General features: G+C 43.6%; 1 protein-coding gene across 1 annotated transcript in view; it reads right to left on the reverse strand.

Annotated features, from left to right (window-relative positions):
• ARHGEF37 (Rho guanine nucleotide exchange factor 37) overlaps positions 1 to 20426 on the reverse strand; it is a 72361-nt gene that overhangs the window by 18678 nt on the left and 33257 nt on the right. Inside the window, exon 4 of the mRNA XM_037508964.2 lies at positions 8485 to 8632. Coding sequence (XP_037364861.1) covers positions 8485 to 8632 — 148 coding nt within the window. The remainder of the gene's footprint in view (positions 1 to 8484; positions 8633 to 20426) is intronic.

Below are 20426 nucleotides of genomic sequence, written 5' to 3' on the forward strand. Positions count from 1 at the left end.
CCAACGGTAATTAATTTCAGGTGGCGGGTATGTGTGCGTTTGTTACATTATTGTATTTTTCCATTACATTACTGTATTTTTCATTTCAACAAGTGAAATATACAGGAAAGCATGGGAACTAGTACTGCTGAGCTCCCTCCCGGATGCACCGTCAGATGTGAGGATGACTGTTGCTAGCCCCATCTCAACGATGTCCCAAAGGTCAACGGCATCTGGGAAAAGGCTCCAACAGTCTTTCCTGGATCACAACCATTATTATTATTCAGACCCACCTTTGGAGAAATCCCAGAGGGTTTCAAACCTCAATATTCAAGCATCCCCACAAAGGACCCCATGTGCTGAGCTAGGCCCTCTCCGTGGCACCCTTGCCTCTTGCTTTTCTTCTTAAGGAGAAATCTCTAGACCAAATAGCCGGGAAAGATGGGCCATGTGGTGGGGAATAGGCAGAGCAGGAGGTAGCTGTGCACTGGCTGCAGGGCATGGGGTGAGATCACCTGTGGGACACGCCCACGCTGACCATCTACTCTCACAAGGACCTCCTAGTACATGACAGGAGAGGTAGAAACAAAAGCCACATATTTGTCAAACTCTGTCCTCTGGGCTTACTTTCCATGGGAAGGGACCAGCTTTCCCATGGGTTCAACATTCACCTCACAAACCAGAGGGAAGGGTATCTGTAAAGAGATGATCACCTCTCTTCTCCACAATCAGCAAGGAGTCCCTACAGAACAACAGCAGTTTCGAGAAAGACAAATACTATATGATTTCACTGCTATGTGGGAGATAAAGAAACAAAGCAAAGGAACAAAGAAAACAAAACAAAAACAAATCCTTAGTTTCTGACAACAGAATAGTGGTCACCAGAGGGAGGGGGATGGTGGTAGGTATGTGGGATAAAGGGATAAACAGTATGATAGTGGACAGAAATGAGACTTTTATAAGTATCATAAGGCACCATATACAGATGACGAATTATAAAGCTACATACTTGAAACTATATAATGTTATAAACCAATGTTATATCAATGTATGTTTCATTAAAAAGTATTATGATAGTCTCTTAGTTCACTTTTTATGCAGCCTTACAGAGAGGCAACAAAAATTGAGAGACAATACTCAGACCCTCTTAAATTCTTTAGGTGGGAATATCAATCAGTGAGATCTTTTCAGAGTAGTTTGGCGAATTGCAAAATGTACAAACCCTGGGCTTCATCGGTGCTACTGCCCAGAGTCATCAGCGCAAGTGAGCAACAACAAAGGCAGAAGTTACTCACCAACTCTGTTTATAACAGTAAAAAATTAGAAACAAGCTAAATCTCCATCAATAGGGAAGCACTTCATAGCCTGTGAGTTGCCCTAGCAAGGAACTCTGCTGCAGTCACTAAAATGAGTTTGGTAGGGCCTCCCTGGTGGCGCAGGCGGTTGAGCGCCGCACTATGAGGCTGTCCGCAGCCTCTGCAGCGTGGGTTCGATCCCGGCCAGCCGGCGAGAATCCCACATGGCACAGCAGACCTCTCCTGACGCGCCTGTTCTGTTCCCTGCCCTGTCTCTGGTGAATCCTCTCACCTTCCCGCACATCTGGCCTATACCCCAGTTCTTGTACAAATAAATAAATCTTTAAACAAAATAAAATGAGCTTGGTAGATTTTGGTAGCTGTGAAAAGATATTCATTGGTTTATGGTTAAGTGAAAAATGCAAACTCTAGAACAGTACTATGGTAGGAGCCCCTTAAAAATTTATCTATCCCCATCCACCTGTCTGCCACTTACCTATCCATCTACCCGCTCACCTGCACATATGTCCAAACCACCAATCCACCCCACCACTCATCCACTCCCCTCCATCCATCCACCCATCCATCCATTCCCATGAAAAGCCTACTTCCTATTTGTTTGTGTGTAAAATATACCGAAGAAAATTTGGATGGGAAATGTTAACCACTAGGGGGAACGATGGGGAAACCAGAAACCAAGGGGAAAATGACTTTCCTTTTAACTTTATATACTTGGGCATTGTTTGAATTTTCTCTTCTTCAATAAGCATATGTTACTCTTATATTTAAAACAAACAGAAGTTGCCAACAAAGAAAAGCAAAGAAGATTAAGTGTCTTCTTTTTTTTTTTTTTAAAGATTTATTTATTTATTTATACAAGAACTGGGGTACAGGCCAGATGCGCAGGAGGGTGAGAGGATTCACCAGAGACAGAGTGGGGAGCAGAACAGGCAGACTGATGATATACACGGCTGAGAGGAGCAGCGGGCATGACAGGAGAGGTCTGCTGTGCCATGTGGGACCCTTGCCAGCCAGCCGGGATTGAACTGGTGCTGCAGAGGCTGTGGACAGTTTCACAGCACGGTGCTCAACCACTTGCGCCACCAGGGGAGGCCTGCCTTCTTCTTTTTTTTTTTTTTAAGATTTATTTATTTATTTAATTTAAAAATTTATTTATTTATTTATACAAGTACCAGGTACAGTCAGAAGTGTGGGAGGATGAAAGAATTCACCAGAGCCAGAGCGGGGAGCAGAACAGGCAGAAAGACCAAGGTACACTGCTGAGGGGAGTAGTGGGCCAGACAGAAGAGGTCTGTCGAGCCATGTGGGACCCTTGCCCGGCAGCCAGGGATCGAACCGGTCTGCAGAGGCTTCGGGCAGCTTCGCAGACCAGCACTCAACCGCTGCGCCACCGGGGAGGCCCAAAGATTTATTTATTTATGCATACAAGAACTGGGGTACAGGCCAGAGGTGTGGGGACTCACCAGAGACAAAGTGGGGAACAGAACAGGCAGATTGACTGAAGTACACTGCTGAGGGGAGCAGTGGGCAAGTCAGGAGAAGTCTGCTGAGCCATGTGGGTTGCTCCCTGGCCGGGAATCGAACTCGTGCTACAATGGCTGTGGACAGCTTCACAGGTTGCGTCTTAACCTCTTGCACCACCAGGGAGGCCCCTAATTGCCTTCTTTAAAAACTCTGCCTCAGTCATTACTCCAGAACCTTGGTGTTCTGCACTTGGTGTTTTGATCTGCCTCTGTGAGCAGCCCCTCAATAGTGATGCCATTAAGAGGGTCCTACCTAAAGCAGAGGTCCTGCTCACTGCAAGGGCAAGCCTTTGATCCCTTGACATTCAGGTGGGAAGTGCTGTCTTAAGAAACATGACAAACAGGTGGCCCTGGTGGCCCAAGGGATTAAGTCTCAGTACTATGAAGCTATCCACAGCCACTGTAGCACAAGTTTGATCCCTGGCCAGGAAGCTACCCACATGGCACAGCAGACCTCTCCTGTCTGGCTTGTTGCTTCCCTCAGCGGTATATTTCAGTCAATCCACCTGTTCTGTTCCCCACTCTGTCTCTAATGAATTTTCTCATCCTGGCACCTCTGGCCTGCACCCCAGCTCTTATATGAATAAATAAATCTTAAAAAAAAAACAGTATAAACTGAGCACCTACTCATGCTACCACTCAAATAAAGGGTGGATGTCCGGAGCTGCCTGGAGCATGCGCCATGTTGCACATGTGCTCGATGAATTAGGTTTCAATTTACTGTTTCGCCTTCGGAGAAACCCCTGCGTTCTCCTGTAAATCACGCGAGACTGAGAGGCACGATGGGAGGAGCGACCAGGGTATAAGAAGGGAACCGCGAGAGAGAAAGAAAGGACTGCGAGGAAACTGTAAGGAGATACGGCAAGGGTTACTGCGAGAGGAGCAGAGAGAAGGCCAGGGAAGTAAGAAAGTCAGGGAAAAGAAAGACATGGAAAAGTAGGAAAAGGATAAAGGAAAAATAAAGAAGTAAACGCTAGCGTCAAGTTGTCAAGCCCCTCATTTCAATCCTCAGCCCTTCTCTTTCCGTGCCTCCGAATCCCGCGTGTCGGGACAGGTGGAAGGCAGCATACATTTTGGAATCACAAAGACTAGATGGCTCCATCTATCCCAACTGTCTGAGAAAGAACCACTATGGCTAGCATGGTGATCCGAGTCAGCCAAGCTCCAGGAAGTGGTCCATGCTGAGAAGCAGAAGAAAGCATCTCATGAGGGAGAACGAAAGGCAAGCGATCAGGAAGAATGCAGTTCCTGGTGCAACGCTGGATCAGGGTTCTCATTGAGGGCTCTGAGAGACTTGTGGGTTATGGGGTCCTACAGGCATGTAATAGGTAGGGACTGGGGGATGCGGGACATCTGGCAAGGACAGTCCAGTCCTAGTCTATGGAGGACAGTTCTATGTCCCATGTGTCCCTCTGAACATTCAGAAGCTGAATGAGTGCCTCCAGATGGGCTGATTTCAAGAACTGAGATGCTTATACTTCGACTTCATCCAGTCACATGTCATAACACTGGACTGATGACAACACTGTCTTCATAAATAAGACCTAGACCATCTGCAAGACTCTACCACTTGACCGCTCCAGCCTGTAACGTGATCGCAGCTTCAGTTATGTTACCCCTTCTATCTCTTATCACTTACACGGAAGTCCTGTTTGTGACCATTGCTAGCTGTAATTTGAGGGTGTATACATTCTCTGCTATTTCATTTTCTTGTATTTCATATGCAAAATGCCTTCTGATTTTTCTTTCCTTAAATCAAAACTTATTTATTATAAGTAGCTGCAAGCATCTGACTGCTTCATTATACCTTTGTGGCAGGGCCCAAGCATTTGCCACTGAAATACATATCACTGTATTAGAACTCATTTTATGTATATGTATTTTATGTGTTAATTTTTTCCAGAATATATCTCAGGATAATAAATTTATTTAATGTTAGTTATTAAAAATGGGGATATTGGGACACACAGAAGTTGAGAAACACAGTGTAGTCTCAGAGAAATGTAACCCTGCCTAGCCAAGAACACTCTAATAGCTGGGATTTATTGAGTGTCACTGGTGTGCAATAAGTCTGTACACCCATGAGGTGCTGCTATTACGCTCACTTTGCACATAAGGAAACTAGGTTCTGAGACATGAAAAGGCCCTGCCAAGGTGATGGAGGGGCAGAGCCAGCCCCTACACTGCAGCCTGGCGCCTAAACCCATGGGAAAGGCCTGGGCTGCCCTGGCTAGGGAAGATCAGCATGCAGAGGGTGTGAGCAACAGCAGCCGCTGCCAACCCTGCAGATCCCTCCAACCCAGCCCCCAACGTACAGCATTTCTGAATGCCTGACCTGGGTGCCAACATCTAACACATGGGAGACATTACATCAAAGCTTCTGGTTTCTCAAAAAAAAAATCAGAGGATCTGGCCACAATGGACTCACATTTCTACATGGCAACTGAGGTAGATAGTTTGCAAAAATGACTGCAATTATTCTTCTCTATCTATGCCTTTTGAATATGACTATGACTGTTTCTCTACCCCTTGAGTCTGCACGAGCCTCAAAGGTAGAATGAGTGACAGCATGCCAATTCCCAGCTGAGAACTTCGAAGGCATCGCTCCCCTTGTTCCCCTCTGTTTTCTCTCTTTCTGAACCTTGCCATCACCCCGAGAACAAGCCTGGACTAGCCTGCAGGACCATGAGGCTGTGCAGCAAGAGCAGACAGAGTCTGCTTGTGTTTCCCCCAGATACACAAGAAAGTCCAACCAAGATCAGCAGACCTGATTTGAGTTGCCTGCAGACATGTGAGTGTGCTCAGGCAGGACGACCAGAACTAATTTACCGAATCCAGCTCATTGCAGAAGTGTAAATTAAAGACATGTTTACTTTAAGCTACTACCTCATAGATTGCTATATAGCAAAGTTACCTGAAACAGCAACATTCAGCTGAGACTGGGCTGCAGCTGTGAACCGCACAGTGTCTGCTGGCTCTGGTAAACCAGAGTCTCCACTACTCCCTTTTGTCCCATATCTGGCACCTTGCTACCCTCATATCTGTTATCTGCCTCACTCCGAGAGAAATGTATTTAGTGACCTTTGCAGAAGCCTAAGTTTGTAGGACCTGTGAAGGTTCAATCAAAGAGGAAAATGAGTGTCATTTTTGGAGGCAGGGAGGAGCTGGGATACGGGTACTTAAAAGGAGACTTCAGGGGCAGGATAGGTAAGCATTAGCTAAGGGCGGTAGAAATGTAGGGAAAGTCTGACTAAGACAAAACAATATTAATAACTAATAATAATAGTAATAATAATAGTACATTATTCTGATTTCCAGAAAATGCCCTTTATTGGTAAGCTCGTCCTGGGGAAGATGTACGCCTTTTTAAAACAGAAAGGAAGCAGAACAATTCTCAGGAAAGGAAATAGAAATGACTCTCAAAAATGCAAAAAGATCAATTTTCATCATGAGAAGATAAAAGCAAAATGCAACTATATTGAGACACCATTTTTCACCTAGCTCAGAGGCAAATATTCTCAAGTTTAATAACACAGCTTGCTGATGAGGCTGGGAGGAAACAGAAGCCTTCATATGGTACTTATGGGAATGTAAACTGGCATAGCCTTTAGGGAGAGAAACTTTGCAATATTTGTAAAGATTTCAATATATATGTACTTCTTTCAACCTAGCAATTCCCTGTATGGAAATTTACCTTCCAGATTTACTTGCAGCTGAGTAAAATGACAAATACTCATGAATATTCACTGTAGTACTATCTGTACTATCAACAGATTAGACACAATCCAAAAGTCCATTAAGTAAACTATGCAACAGCCACGTGATGGAAGAACAGGTATGTATTGAGGTGGAAAGACCTCCAAGATATATTAAAGTGGGAAAAAAAAACTTTCATTAAAAAGGCAGTAAGAGTATATAATTGTATTTTCTTATCTATTTATGAAAGAACTCTACAAAGGTCCATAAGAATTTTAAAAGTGGGGTCTCCCTGGTGGCACAAGGGGTTAAGATGCAACCTATGAAGCTATATCCACAGCCACTGTAGCACGAGTTCAATCCGCAGCCAGGGAGCTACCCACATGGCACAGCAGACCTCCCCTGAATCGCCCGCCTCTCCTCTCAGCAGTGTATTTCAGTCAATCTGCCTGTTCTGTTCCCCACTCTGTCTCTGGTGAATCCTCTCACCCCCCATACTTCTGGCCTGTACCCCAGTTCTTGTATGCATAAATAAATAAATCTTTAAAAAAAAAGAATTTTAAAAGTGTTTACCTTAATTTTAGGATGGGGTAATAACGGGGTGAAGGGACAGGGCTGGAATGATTTTTTTACTATATAAACTTGGATATTTTTGTGCTTTTGAGCCATGAATTATCCATTCAAATTTTTTATTTATTTTTATTTATTTAAAAAAAAGATTTATTTATTTATTTATACAAGCACTGGGTACAGTCAGAAGCACGGGAGGGCAAGAGAATTCACCAGAGCCAGAGCGGGAGCAGAGCAGGCAGAAGGACCGAAGTACACTGCTGAGGGGAGCAGCGGGCAGCAGGAGAGGTCTGCGCGCCATGTGGGACTCTCCTCCGGTGGCTGGGGAGCAGCCGGGGATCGAACCGGCGCTGCAGAGGCTGCGGGCAGCTTCGCAACCCAGCGCTCAACCACTGCGCCACTGGGGAGGCCCCCACTCAAATTTTTTAATTAAAAAAGTCTGTGCTCCACATATCTCTGCAGCTTCCACCCACCTGTGCCAGCTCTGGATTGTGGGATCACCAGGGACAGTTCTGTTTCTTTTTTTATTATTAAAGATTTATTTATTTTTATACAAGAGCTGGGGTAGGTACAGGCCAGAGGCACAGGAGGGTGAGAGGATTCACCAGAGACAGAATGGGGAGCAGAAGGGGCAGACGACTGAAATACACTGCTGAGGGGAGCAGCAGGCACGACAGGAGAGGCCTGTTGTGCCATATGGGATTCTTGCCAGCCAGCCAGAATCGAACCCACATTGCAGAGGCTGAGGCTATGGACAGCTTCACAATGCTGCGCTCAACCTGCTGTGCCACCAGGGAGGCCCGACAGTTCTGTTTCTTTTCCACCAGCAGGACTTCAGCCATGTGTAAAAGACTTCCCGACACTGCTACCTATAGACTACGTTTCCCACCATCTCCCTCCCCTTCCTGCATAGTCATGAGAGAAGTTTTTCAATAGTTTCTGCATTTCCACCTAACACACATGGCAGGATTTCATGCCAGGATTGTATGCCCTGGCCTCCTAGTTAGCTGAAGCCATGTGATCAATAATTTATGAGGAACAATGGATATCACTTCTGAACTGGAACATTTAACTACCATCATTTGACCCTCTAGAGCTCCTTTTTCCCTTGGCCACAGTTATTGGCAATGTTCTGGATGGTGGTTGCTGTCAGTTTGGGTCTCACAGTGAGAATGATGCAAAGAATCCCAAGTTAACCCACAATGAGAAGACTATGAATTGCTGTTGTTTGACGCCACCAAGGCTAGGGACCTATTTGTCTCTGCAGCATAACTTGGGCCATCCTGACTGAGACAGTCCTGAGGAAGAGTGACAGTACCATGTGGTGGTAAGACCATAACTGCTCCTGACCTCAGGGTCAGCCGCAACAGGAGTGGGTGCTCACTGGTCATTCTACTCACACCACGGCCTCAATAACAGCCTGGATCTCCTGCTGCAGCTCTGGTTCCTTCCGGTAGGTCTCCACTAACAGCAAGGCCTGGTTGTAGGTGGCACAGTAGACCTTATAAACTCGCTCCAGGTCTTCTTGGAATTCCAGGAATAAGTCACCTGACAGTGAAAAAGCAACAATGAATTATCAGAGTCTTGTCTGTCTGTGCCCTTGCTTGGGATAACAAGACAGTAAGTGAGATAACGGAGCACCCCATCCCTTGCATGAGGTTGCCAGGCTTCATCAGTTGTGTCACCTTCCTGAGCTTCCATTTTTATCTCACTTCCAAAGAGCTGTCATGAGGATTAGGTGACAGAGTGACACAGGGCTCAGATTGGTGCACTGTTGCCCTGAACTCCATTAATAACTGGGCCATAATTACAGTGATAATATTGATGAGTCTCATATTTGCACAACAGTTTGCAAAACACAGCTGTGTTAAAGCTTTACAATGATACTTTTACAATGAACATGTGTGGCAAGTACAACTCCAAACCTCCAGTTAACAAAGATACACTATGAAAACACTCACTCAAAAAGGTAACTGCACCTCATGTTTATTGTTATATTTATAGCAGCCAAGATAAAACAAGTGACCATGGATGGAGGAATAGATAAGGAAATGTACTATATATACAGAATGGAACATAATTTAGTCATAAAAAAGAAAGAAACCCTGCCATTTGCAACATGGATAGGCTTTGAGGGCACTATGCAACGTGAAATAAGTCAGAGAAAGACAAATACATATAAATATCTATATCTATCTGTCTATCTAGATCTCATTTACATGGAATCTAAAACCAAAATCAAAACAACAATAAAAATGAGTTCATAGAGACAAAGAACAGACTGGTGGTTGCCAGAGACTAGGGCATAGGGACTGGGAAAATTGAGGGGGGTCAAAAGGTACATAATTCTAGGTACAAAATAATTAATTCATGGGGATGAAGGTATATCAGAGTGACTATAATGAACAGGTACTGCATATTTGAGAGCTGCTAAGAGTGTAGATCTTAAAACTTCTCATCACACACACACACACAAAAAAATGTAACTGCAGTGCCGAGTGCTAACTGGACTTACTGTGATGACCACTTTGCAATATACACAAGTGTTGAAAGCTTATGTTGTGCGCTTGAAACTAACATAATGTTATATGTCAATTGTGTCTAAAAGAAAAGAAAGAGGAAGGAAGGAAGGAAGGAAGGACGGACACACACTAGCACAGCACAGGGGCAAGCACTTGACCCCTCTGGCCCTCCATCTCTCCTCTAGAGACAGGGAGAAAACAGTCCTCAGTTCCAGTGTTTCTTGTCAGGATTAAATGAAAACTCAAGTAAAGTGCCCTACACAAATTCATTCATCAAATATTGCCAGGCTGTGCCAGGTAATGAATAAAATACAGCCCCTCCCTATACGCCCAATAGGCGTATAGCCTATTGGGGAAGACAACAAATAAATTCAATACATATGCCAGGCAGCGAAACAAAGTCAGATAAAGAATGAGTGTTAGAAGATCCACTTAGGGAAGGCCTCTATGAAGACAGGAATGTTTGCCAGAAATGAGCCCAAATACTGATAAGTCGTGGAGAAACAGATGCATGTGGCTAAGTGTAAGACACCGCTGAAAAGGCTTCATTTTGTATGAATCCAAGCATGTGACATTCTGGAAAAGGTAAAACTATGAAGGCAGTAAAAAAATCAGTGATTTCCAAGGGCCAGGGGTGGGAATGGGGGGGAAAGAGGGAAAGATGGATAGAAGGCGCACAGAGGATTTTTTGAGCATGGAAACAACCTCTATGATACTAAAATGGTGGATTAATGACATACATGGGTCTTCTTAACCACAAAACTGTACAACACGAAGAGTGAATCCCAATGTGCACTACCGTCCTTGGTCAATAACTTATCGGGTCTCCTTGGTGGCGCAAGGGGTTAAGTCTCAGCACTATCAAGCTATCAGCAGCCACTGCAGCATGAGTTTGATCCCCCAGCCAGGGAGCTGATCTCTCCTGTCTCTCCCACTGCTCCCCTCAGCAGTGTATTTCAGTCAATCTGCCTGTTCTGCTCCGCACTCTGTTTCTGGTGAATCCTCTCACCCCCACACCTCTGACCTACACCCCAGCTCCTGTATGCATAAATAAATAAATCTTTTAAAATAATAATAATAACTTATCAATATTCAGTCATTGATTATAATAAATAGACCACACTAGTAATAAAATATGTCAATAGTAGAGGAAACTCTGGAGGGAGGGGGTTAGAGTATGCAGGAGTTAATACATAATTTTTCTGGAGATCTGAAAGTGCTCCAAAACATAGAGTCCACTAAATTTTTAAGAAAGATCTATACCATGTTGAGACTAAACTAGTTTTTGAATGCCATAACAGGAATGGCTATTAGGAGGGCACCACAAACATCCAGGTATCAGGATCTGGGTGTCTACCTCGGGGTGGGGGGGAGATGGTGAGGGTGAAGAGAACTATTTACAGCAGGGCAGGTGCAAGCCAGGAACCACAGGAAGTCCACTGACCTTTCTGCCTGCTGAAGTTCCGGGTTGGATCTCTAGTCTAGACCAGGCCTTGGGACATGTCGGATGGTGCTTAGAAGAATGAGCAAAGACCCTCAGAGAGAGATTATCCTGATCCCCCGGGCTCAATCCTTCTTGAGTGCTGGTCCCAATCTTCAGGAGAAGACCCCAGAACTAGAGAGAACATGATAGGAAAGATCACCAACACTGCAGCTAGCAGGAGACTGCATGGTGGAGACAGGCTAGCTGCAGGATGACCCCTGGTGAGAGATAGGCTGGGCACAGCCATGATACCTAGGGTGGCTCCCATACTCTCCCCAACGTGGGTGTGGCCCATCACTGTGACTAATGCCAAAAAAAGTATATCATAACCAGTCTGATGAGGGGTGGGGCAATTCAGTAACTGAAGAGTAGAGGAGGGCAAACTCCCAGAGTACAGGCACAGGCAGGAATGCCCAGGGCACAAAAGTGAAGACATCTCTTCTCTTCCTATGCTTCCACAGTTACAGATTGTAAGGAAACCACAGCAGCAAAGAAGTTACTCCTGGCATCAAAAGAAAACTCTAGTGGGATTAGTGGGGGAAAAGAGAAGGGAGGCACAATGTCAAGAACTAGATCTCTGGATTCTGAAAGAGTCAAATGACTCTGAATGAGTCGATTTCTGACTTCCTGGTCAAGCAAGCTGTGTGACCTTGGGAAAGTTACTTAACTTCTCTGAGCCTTGGGTTTTTCTTTAGTAAGATGGGGATAATCATCACCATTGTCATCAACAAGTAACAGTGTTGTGAGAATGGAAAGGGCTAATACATGTGTTAGTGGGCAGACTGAAGGATACCCAGGGATCCCCCAGACCTATACACTCTAAATAGGTTCCACCATCCACCGAATAAAGATAAAGCATTCTCTTAGTGTGAAAGAACTTTAATAGGATGAGTGTGCATAGACAGAGAAGAACAAAAAAGGATAATAGTTTCCCAATGAAACACCCAAAGTTACCCATCACCTTGTGGGTAAATGCCCTGTCAAAGAGGGTTGGCCCAAAGTGGGACCACTGAGGCCTGAAAATTTGCCACAAGTCTGAGGCATTTTCTGGCCGGGAACCATGGGGAAGGGGCAGAAGGGCCAGACAAGTCTGGGATAAAAGGAGCAAAACCAAAGTACAAATCAAATTACAGACTGTCTTTGTAAGCCTCCCCATGGGTCTCTCTCTCTCGGCTCTTCCAAGTGCCTCTACATGTCTCAGCTCCACATGTCTCCTGTCCTCTTTCAAGTCTTCCTCTGTTTTTCCTACACAGTGGCAGGGGACATGGAACCTCCTCTTTTTATGGAGATCACTCTGTTATATGGTTGAGTCATGCCTGACATAGAGGGAGACTATTTTCATGCTCATTTTATTTATTTTTTAAAGATTTATTTATTTATGCATACAAGAACTGGAGTGTAGGCCAGAGGTGAGGGGGTGAGAGGATTCGCCAGAGTCAGAGCGGATAATAGAACAGGCAGATCTACTGAAATACACTGCTGAGGGGAGCAGCAGGAGAAACAGGAGAGGTCTGCTGCGCCCTGTGGGTAGCTCCCTGGCCAGGGATCGAACTCTTGCTGCAGTGGCTGGTGATAGCTTGATAGCGCTGTGTTTTTAATCCCTGTGCCACCAGGGATGCCCCTTCAAGTTCCTTTTAAAGAGGCAGAAATTGGCCCAAAGACATTAAGGTACTTGTGGGCAGCAGAGCCTGGCCAGGCGGATTCCACAGGCCCTGGTCTACACCTCCAGCTCTGTGCTGCTGCACATGGCCATTGGGCACCTGAACATGGAAAATCCCAATCGAGATGTGCTGTCAGTGTAAAAGACACTAGATTTCCAAGACTTCACAAACACAAAAAGAAGTAAGCTATCTTGTGAATAATTTTTGCATTGATTATATATCAAAGTATTATTTTGGATATAGTGGGTTAAATAAAACGTGTCATTAAACTTCATATCACCATATTTAAAATCTTTTAAATGCAGTTATTCATGGTCGGGTGAGGGCCTCTTCTGGGTCTTGTATCCTCATATGAGGAAAGGGTGAGTAATTTTTTAATATAATTGTGTCCCATGTTGTATGGGATATATTTATACTAAAAACAGTATTCACTGTTTATCTGAAATCAAACTTTATTTATTTTTATTTCTTTATGCATACAAGGAGTGGGATGCAGGCCAAAGGTGCAGGGAATGAGAGGATTCACCAGATACAGAAAGGGGAGCAGAACAGGCAGATCCACTGAAATACGCTGCTGAGGGGAGCAGCAGGCATGACAGGAGAGGTCTGCTGCACCATGTGGGTTCACTCCCTGGCCAGGAATTGAACTCAGGCCTCAGTGGTAATAGCGTGATAGCGCTGAGACTTAACCCCTACGCCACCAGGGAGGCCCCTGAAATAAAAATTTAATTGAGCATCTGGTATTTTATCTGGCAATCCCACCAGGAAAGAAGTGAAGGAGGAGAAAGAAGAGGTCACCATGTGTGCGCAGGAACAAAGGGGCACCTTGACTCTGCAGGCCAAGCAGGAAGCAAAGGGGAAGCACAGACCCTGACCAAGGAACCACGCCGAAGCTCACACCTACAGCAGCAGAGGAGCCTGACCCCAGAGTCCCGGACCTTGGAGGTCCTTCAGCTTGAGAATATATCAGTGCCAACTCAAATAAGTGGTCATTATTAACAGAAACCAGCATAAAAAGATAAAAGGTAAGATTTTAGAAAATCCTGTTCATTAATTTTATAGTCATCTATTATTTAAAGAGTAACTCATTCACATAGCAGCTTTAATAAAGAATGATATACTCAAGGGAATAGCACACATGCTGGCTTTAACCCCACTCTCTGCTGAGTGGAAGGTGTTTGGGTCCCAGTTGAGAGCACCTGTTCCAGTGGCCCAAGGCGTGAATTCAAGTCCTGGCTCTTCACGAGCTCTGTGGCCCTGGCCGGGTAACTGCCTTTCTCTGTGCCTCAGTTTCAATTGTAAAATGAGATAACAGCATCTACCTTTCCGGGTCATTGGGAGGGCTGGGTGAGCTAAGATGCCACTACAGAACAGTGCCGAGCAGTCAGTCAACACTCAGAAAGTGGGCTGTTTAGAAACTCCTTGTTTGGAGCATCTGGGTTGATGAACTCATGGCAATTTGGGCAGCCAATGGGAAGAGACCTGAAGGAGAAAGAGATGAGAGGGTCTTCTCTCCTTATTTATGTTCTGGTTATCCCACCCAGCTCACAATCAATCAGGAGGTGACCATCATCTCTTACCTGGTAAACCAGTGACACCCCCAACTGGTCTCAGTGCTTCACTCTCGCCACCCTGTCACGATTCACTACCCACAACAGACAAAGAGATCTTCAAAAAACATCAGTTGGACCCTGTTCAAAACTGCAATGGCTGCTTATCACACTAAGGGTCAGATTTGAACTCCATACCAGGCCTTACAAGGTTCTGTGTGACCTGGTCCTGCTCTGCCTCTTCTGTCTCATCCTTTGAAAAGGCTTCCTGGAATCAACTATAATGTGGGTGTGTGTGTCGGGTCCCACACCAAGCAATTCTTGGAAACCAGTCCAAATATTAAACTTAATTTGGCTCAATTCTGACACGACCTGCAGAGAGCATCGGCTTCCACAGGAAAAGGGCTCAGTTTTCCAAGACCCCCCTTCACCTCAGATCACAGTCTCAACCCCAATCCCACAGACTGGCGATAAATCAGAGGTTCCCATGATCTCCTTCTCAAGTTTAATTAACTTGCTAGAGTAGTTCATATAACTCAGAAAATCTGTTTACTCACTAGATCACCAACCTATTACTAAGAATATTATTCAGAACGGTGGGAGAGATGCATAGGCCAAAGTCTGGGTGGAGGGAGGGAATGCAAAGCTTCCATTCTCTCTCCAGGCACACTACCCTCCCCAAATCTTTACAAGTTCACCAACCCAGAGCACTCCCACCTCTGGGATTTTATGGAGGCTTCATAACATAGGCATGATTGATTAAGTCACTGGTCATTGGTGACTGATTCAACCTCCAGCCTTTTCCTCTCCCCAGAGGTCTGGGTTGGGACTTCCAACTTAGAAATCATGTGGTTAATTCTCCTGGCAACAAGCCCCCATTCTAGGTGCTTCTCAAAGTCACCTCATTCACACAGTAAGAGGCACAACACTCTCTACACTTGGAAAATTCCAATGATTTTCAGAGCTGTGAGCCAGGAACTGTCAATGAACACCAAATAGGCATGAGGCATGTGTTTGGGTCATCTAAATATTCATTTTCTTATAAATCACAATATCTCATCCCCTAACATTCTTCCCTTACTAAATGCCCTGGAGCCACACCAGCCTTCCTTCTGTCTGTCATTCAAACATTCCAGACTCATCCCTGCCTCTGGGTCTGTCCACAACTATTCTCTCCACCCTCCCTCCAGATATTCTCACCGCTGGCTCCTTCCCAACATTCACTTCTCAGTTTAAAGTAAAGGTGTGGGGCCTCCCCGGTGGCGCAGCGGTTGAGCGCTGGGTTGCGATGCTGACTGCGGCCTCTGCGGCGCCGGTTCGATCCCCGGCTGCTCCCCGGCCACCAGAGGAGGGTTCCACATGGCGCGCAGACCTCTCCTGCCGCCCGCTGCTCCCCTCAGCAGTGTACTTCGGTCCTTCTGCCTGCTCTGTTCCCCGCTCTGGCTCTGGTGAATTCTCTCACCCTCCCGCGCTTCTGACTGTACCCAGTGCATGCATAAACAGAACAAAAACAAACAAACAAACAAATAAATAAATAAAACATGCCTCTATTTAAAAAAAAAAAAAAATAAAGTAAAGGTGTGATCAACAAAAAGAAATATAAAAACCATATGATAATATCAATAGATGCTGAGAAAGCTTTCGACAAAGTGCAACACCCATTCATGATAAAAGCCCTTGAAATTCTTGGGATACAAGGAACATACCTCAACATCATAAAGGCCATCTATGACAAGCCAACAGCCAGTATCATTCTCAATGGTGAAAAGCTGAAAGCAATTCCATTAAGATCTGGAACAAGACAAGGATGTCCACTCTTACCACTGCTTTTCAATATAATACTGGAAGTCCTAGCCAGAGCAATAAGACAAGAGAAAGACATCCAAGGAATCCAAATAGGAAAAGAAGAAGTCAAACTATCACTATTTGCAGATGATATGATAATATACATAGAGAACCCCAAAAACTCCACAGAAAAACTAATTCAACTCATCAATCAGTTCAGTAAAGTGGCAGGATACAAAATCAACACGCAAAAGTCAGTAGCCTTCCTATACACAAACAATAAATCTGAAGAAGAAGAAATTAAAAAAAATCCCTTTTAATATCGAAACAAAAAAAATCAAATATTTGGGAATAAATCTAACAAAAGAGGTAAAGGACCTATACAAAGAAAACTATAAAACACTGTTAAAAGAAATAGAAGAAGACACAAAGAAATGGAAAGACATCCCCTGCTCATGGATTGGAAGAATAAACATTATTAAAATGGCCATCCTACCAAAAGCAATATACAGATTCAATGCTATTCCAATCAAAATTTCAATGTCATTCTTCAAAGAAATAGAACAATTATTGATGAAATTCATATGGAATCACAAAAAACCCCGAATTGCCAAAGCTCTCCTGAAAAAGAAAGAAGGGAATGGAGGCATCACACTCCCAGACTTCAAACTATACTACAAAGCCATAATCATCAAAACTGCATGGTATTGGAACAAGAACAGACATACAGACCAATGGAATCAAATAGAAAATCCAGAAATAAGACCGGGCGTGCAGGGGAGCGAGTCGCCGGCACCGGCATTTTGCAGCAGGGACCCTTCTTGCTGGAGACTGTGCGAACCCAGCAGAAGGCTCACCGAGGAGACAGAGGTTAAGCTGGGAGGCTTGCCCACACCGGGCACCTTCTAGCCTGCAGTTCCAGCCCAGAGGGGAGCAGCACCCACCGCTGGGGCAGACCGGGCGTGCAGGGGAGCGCGTCCCCGGCTCTGGCATTTTGCAGCAGGGACCCTTCTTGCTGGAGACTGTGTGAACCCAGCAGAAGGCTCACCGAGGAGACAGAGCAGGGACCTGTCTTTGCTGGAGACTTGTGAACCCAGCAGAAGTTCCCCAGAGGAGCCAGTGGTGAGCTGGGAAGGTCGCCCAAGATGCCGGCCAGTACCAGCAACACAGTGTCACAAGGAATACGGCAAATTAGAAAACAGGCAGTAGGGAGTAGAAAAACAACATGCAACCCAGCAACTCCTCAGCAAAATAGCACACCACAAAAAGAAAACCATCTACCAGATTGCAACGACAGTAACTTGGAAGAACTTCTGAGCCTTCCAGATAGAGAATTTAAAATTGCTGTGATTAAAAAACTGACAGAAGTCATAAAGGAAAACAATGATAAGGGGAAAATAATTAATGACCAGAAGAATGAAATTGAGTCCCTAAAGAGGGAAGTAAAAGAAATGCAGGAGATCAAAGAATTAATGGAGACGCTAAAGAACTCTGGGAAAAGCAAGGAAAGCAGAATAGATGAAATGGAAGAACGAATAAGTACTCTTGAAGACACAGAAATAAAAAGAACTAAAACAGAAAAGGAAGGAGAAGTACGAAGGAAAAAGAGTGAAGAAAGACTTCGGGAACTATCTGACTCCATGAGGAAAGGAAATATAAGAGTTACAGGAATCCCAGAAGGAGAGGAGAGAGATGTAGGTACAGAGAAAATATTCATGGATATAATTGAAGAGAACTTCCCAAACTCTAAGAAGGATCTGAAAATTGATATACAAGAAGCAAGAAGAACACCAAACTTCCATGACGAAAGGAAAAATACAGCAAGACACATAATAGTAAAGCTCCCAAGAATCCAAGACAAAGAAAAAATAATGAAACTAACAAGAGGGAAGAAACAGATAACATTCAAAGGGAAACCAATCAGACTGACATCAGACTTCTCTGAAGAAACACTACGGGCAAGGAGAGAGTGGAGGGACATAGTCAACAGACTCCAAGAAAACAGATGCCAACCAAGAATACTCTATCCCGCAAAGCTCTCCTTCCTCTTTGAAGAAAGAATATGGACCTTCCCAGACAAACAGAAACTCCGGAATTTCATTGCGACTAAACCCCCACTCCAAAAAATACTACAAGGAGTCCTAAAGCCAGAACCTCAGAGGGACGAATAACAACAAAAGAAGGCCAAAGAAAGTTATTAAAAGAATAAATAAATAAAATCAAAGGAAAGACAAACACAATGGCAAATACAGATGCTAACATATCAATACTAACTCTAAATGTAAATGGACTAAACTCTCCAATAAAAAGACACAGAGTTGCAGGCTGGATTAAGAAACAAACCCAACCTTTTGCTGTCTCCAGGAAACACATTTAGCTGCAAAAGATAAAAATAGACTCAAAGTTAAAGGATGGAAAACAATTCTACAAGCAAATGGACAAAAAAGAAGGCAGGAACAGCTATACTCATATCAGATAAAACAGATTTCAAACTTAAAAAGATAAAAAGAGACCCCAGTGGTCATTACATTATGATCAAGGGGATAATACTTCAAGAAGAAATAACACTCATTAACATATATTCACCAAACAGGGAGCACCAAAATATATCAGACAACTATTGGCATCTCTGAAAACAGACATCAGAGAAAACACATACGTAGTGGGAGACTTCAACACACCACTATCAACAATGGATAGATCAACAAGACAAAAAATAAGTAAAGACACTAAAGCTCTAAATAAGGATCTAGAGTGCTTAGGCTTAACAGATATATAGAACACTAAACCCAAAAAAATCTGAATATACATTTTTCTCAAGCGCACACGGATCATTCTCTAGGATCGATCATATACTGGGGCACAAGACAACATCAACAGATACACCAAGATTGAAATCATACCAACCATCTTTTCTGACCATGAAGGCATCAAACTAGAATAAACCATAAAGAGAAGGCAAGGTATTCTCCTACCTCGTGGAGATTGAAACCCACACTACTGGAAGTCCACTGGATAACAAGGAGATAAAAGAAGATTAAAAAATTCTTTGATTGAATGACAAGGAGGACACCATTTCCTAAATGTATGGGATGCAGCAAAAGCAGTAATAAGAGGAAAATATATGGCAATAGATGCTCACATCAAGAAACAAGAAAGAACTCAAAGAAACAACCTAATCTCGAAACTCAAAGATCTAGAAAAAAGAACAACAAAAAGCCCCAAAACCAGTAGAAGAAAAGAAATATAAACCAAAGCAGAAATAATGAAATCGAAACTAAAAAAACAATCCAAAAGATCAATGAAACCAAGAGCTGGTTCTTCGAAAAAATAAATTAAATAGATAAACCCTTTGCCAGGCTCACAAGGGCAAAAAAAGGAGAAGCACAAATAAATAGGATAATAAATGAAAGAGGAGAAATCACAACACGGACACAGCAGAAAATCAAAAGAATTATTAATAACTACTATGAATACAGTTTATAATTGTGAAGACAAGTTAACAATCTAGAGGAGATGGACAAATTCCTACAACTCTACACAATCACCGCAAAGCTAGATAAAGAAGAAATAGAACACCTAAACAGACCAATTACAATTAGCGAAATTGAAATGGTAATCAAAAACCTCCCCAAAAACAAAAGCCCAGGACCTGATGGATTTACAAATGAATTTACCAAAACTTCAGAGACGAATTGGTACCTATCCTTCACAAACTCTTCCAAAAAATTGAGAAGGAAGGTATAATACCTAACACGTTCTATGAAGCCAACATTACACTAAATACCAAAACCGAACAAGGACAACACAAAAAAAGAAAACTATAGGCCAATCTCCCTAATGAACACTGATGCAAAAATCCTCAATAAAATTTTAGCTATCAGAATCCAACAGTGTATCCATAAGGTAATTCACCACGACCAAGTAGGATTCATTCCAGGGACATAAGGATGGTTTAACATCCGAAAATCAATCAACGTTATCCAACACATCAACAAAAAGAAATATAAAAACCATATGATAATATCAATAGATGCTGAGAAAGCTTTCAACAAAGTGCAAACACCCATTCATGATAAAAGCCCTTGAAATTCTTGGGATACAAGGAACGTACCTCAACATCATAAAGGCCGTATATGACAAGCCAACAGCCAGTATCATTCTCAATGGTGAAAAGCTGAAAGCAATTCCATTAAGATCTGGAACAAGACAAGGATGTCCACTCTCACCACTGCTTTTCAATATAATACTGGAAGTCCTAGCCAGAGCAATAAGACAAGAGAAAGACATCCAAGGAATCCAAATAGGAAAAGAAGAAGTCAAACTATCACTATTTGCAGA

Source organism: Talpa occidentalis, unplaced genomic scaffold (assembly GCF_014898055.3).
Source record: "Talpa occidentalis isolate TD23 unplaced genomic scaffold, MPIMG_talOcc4v2.1 talOcc4.13, whole genome shotgun sequence".
In the NCBI taxonomy this organism is placed as follows: Eukaryota; Metazoa; Chordata; class Mammalia; order Eulipotyphla; family Talpidae; genus Talpa; species Talpa occidentalis.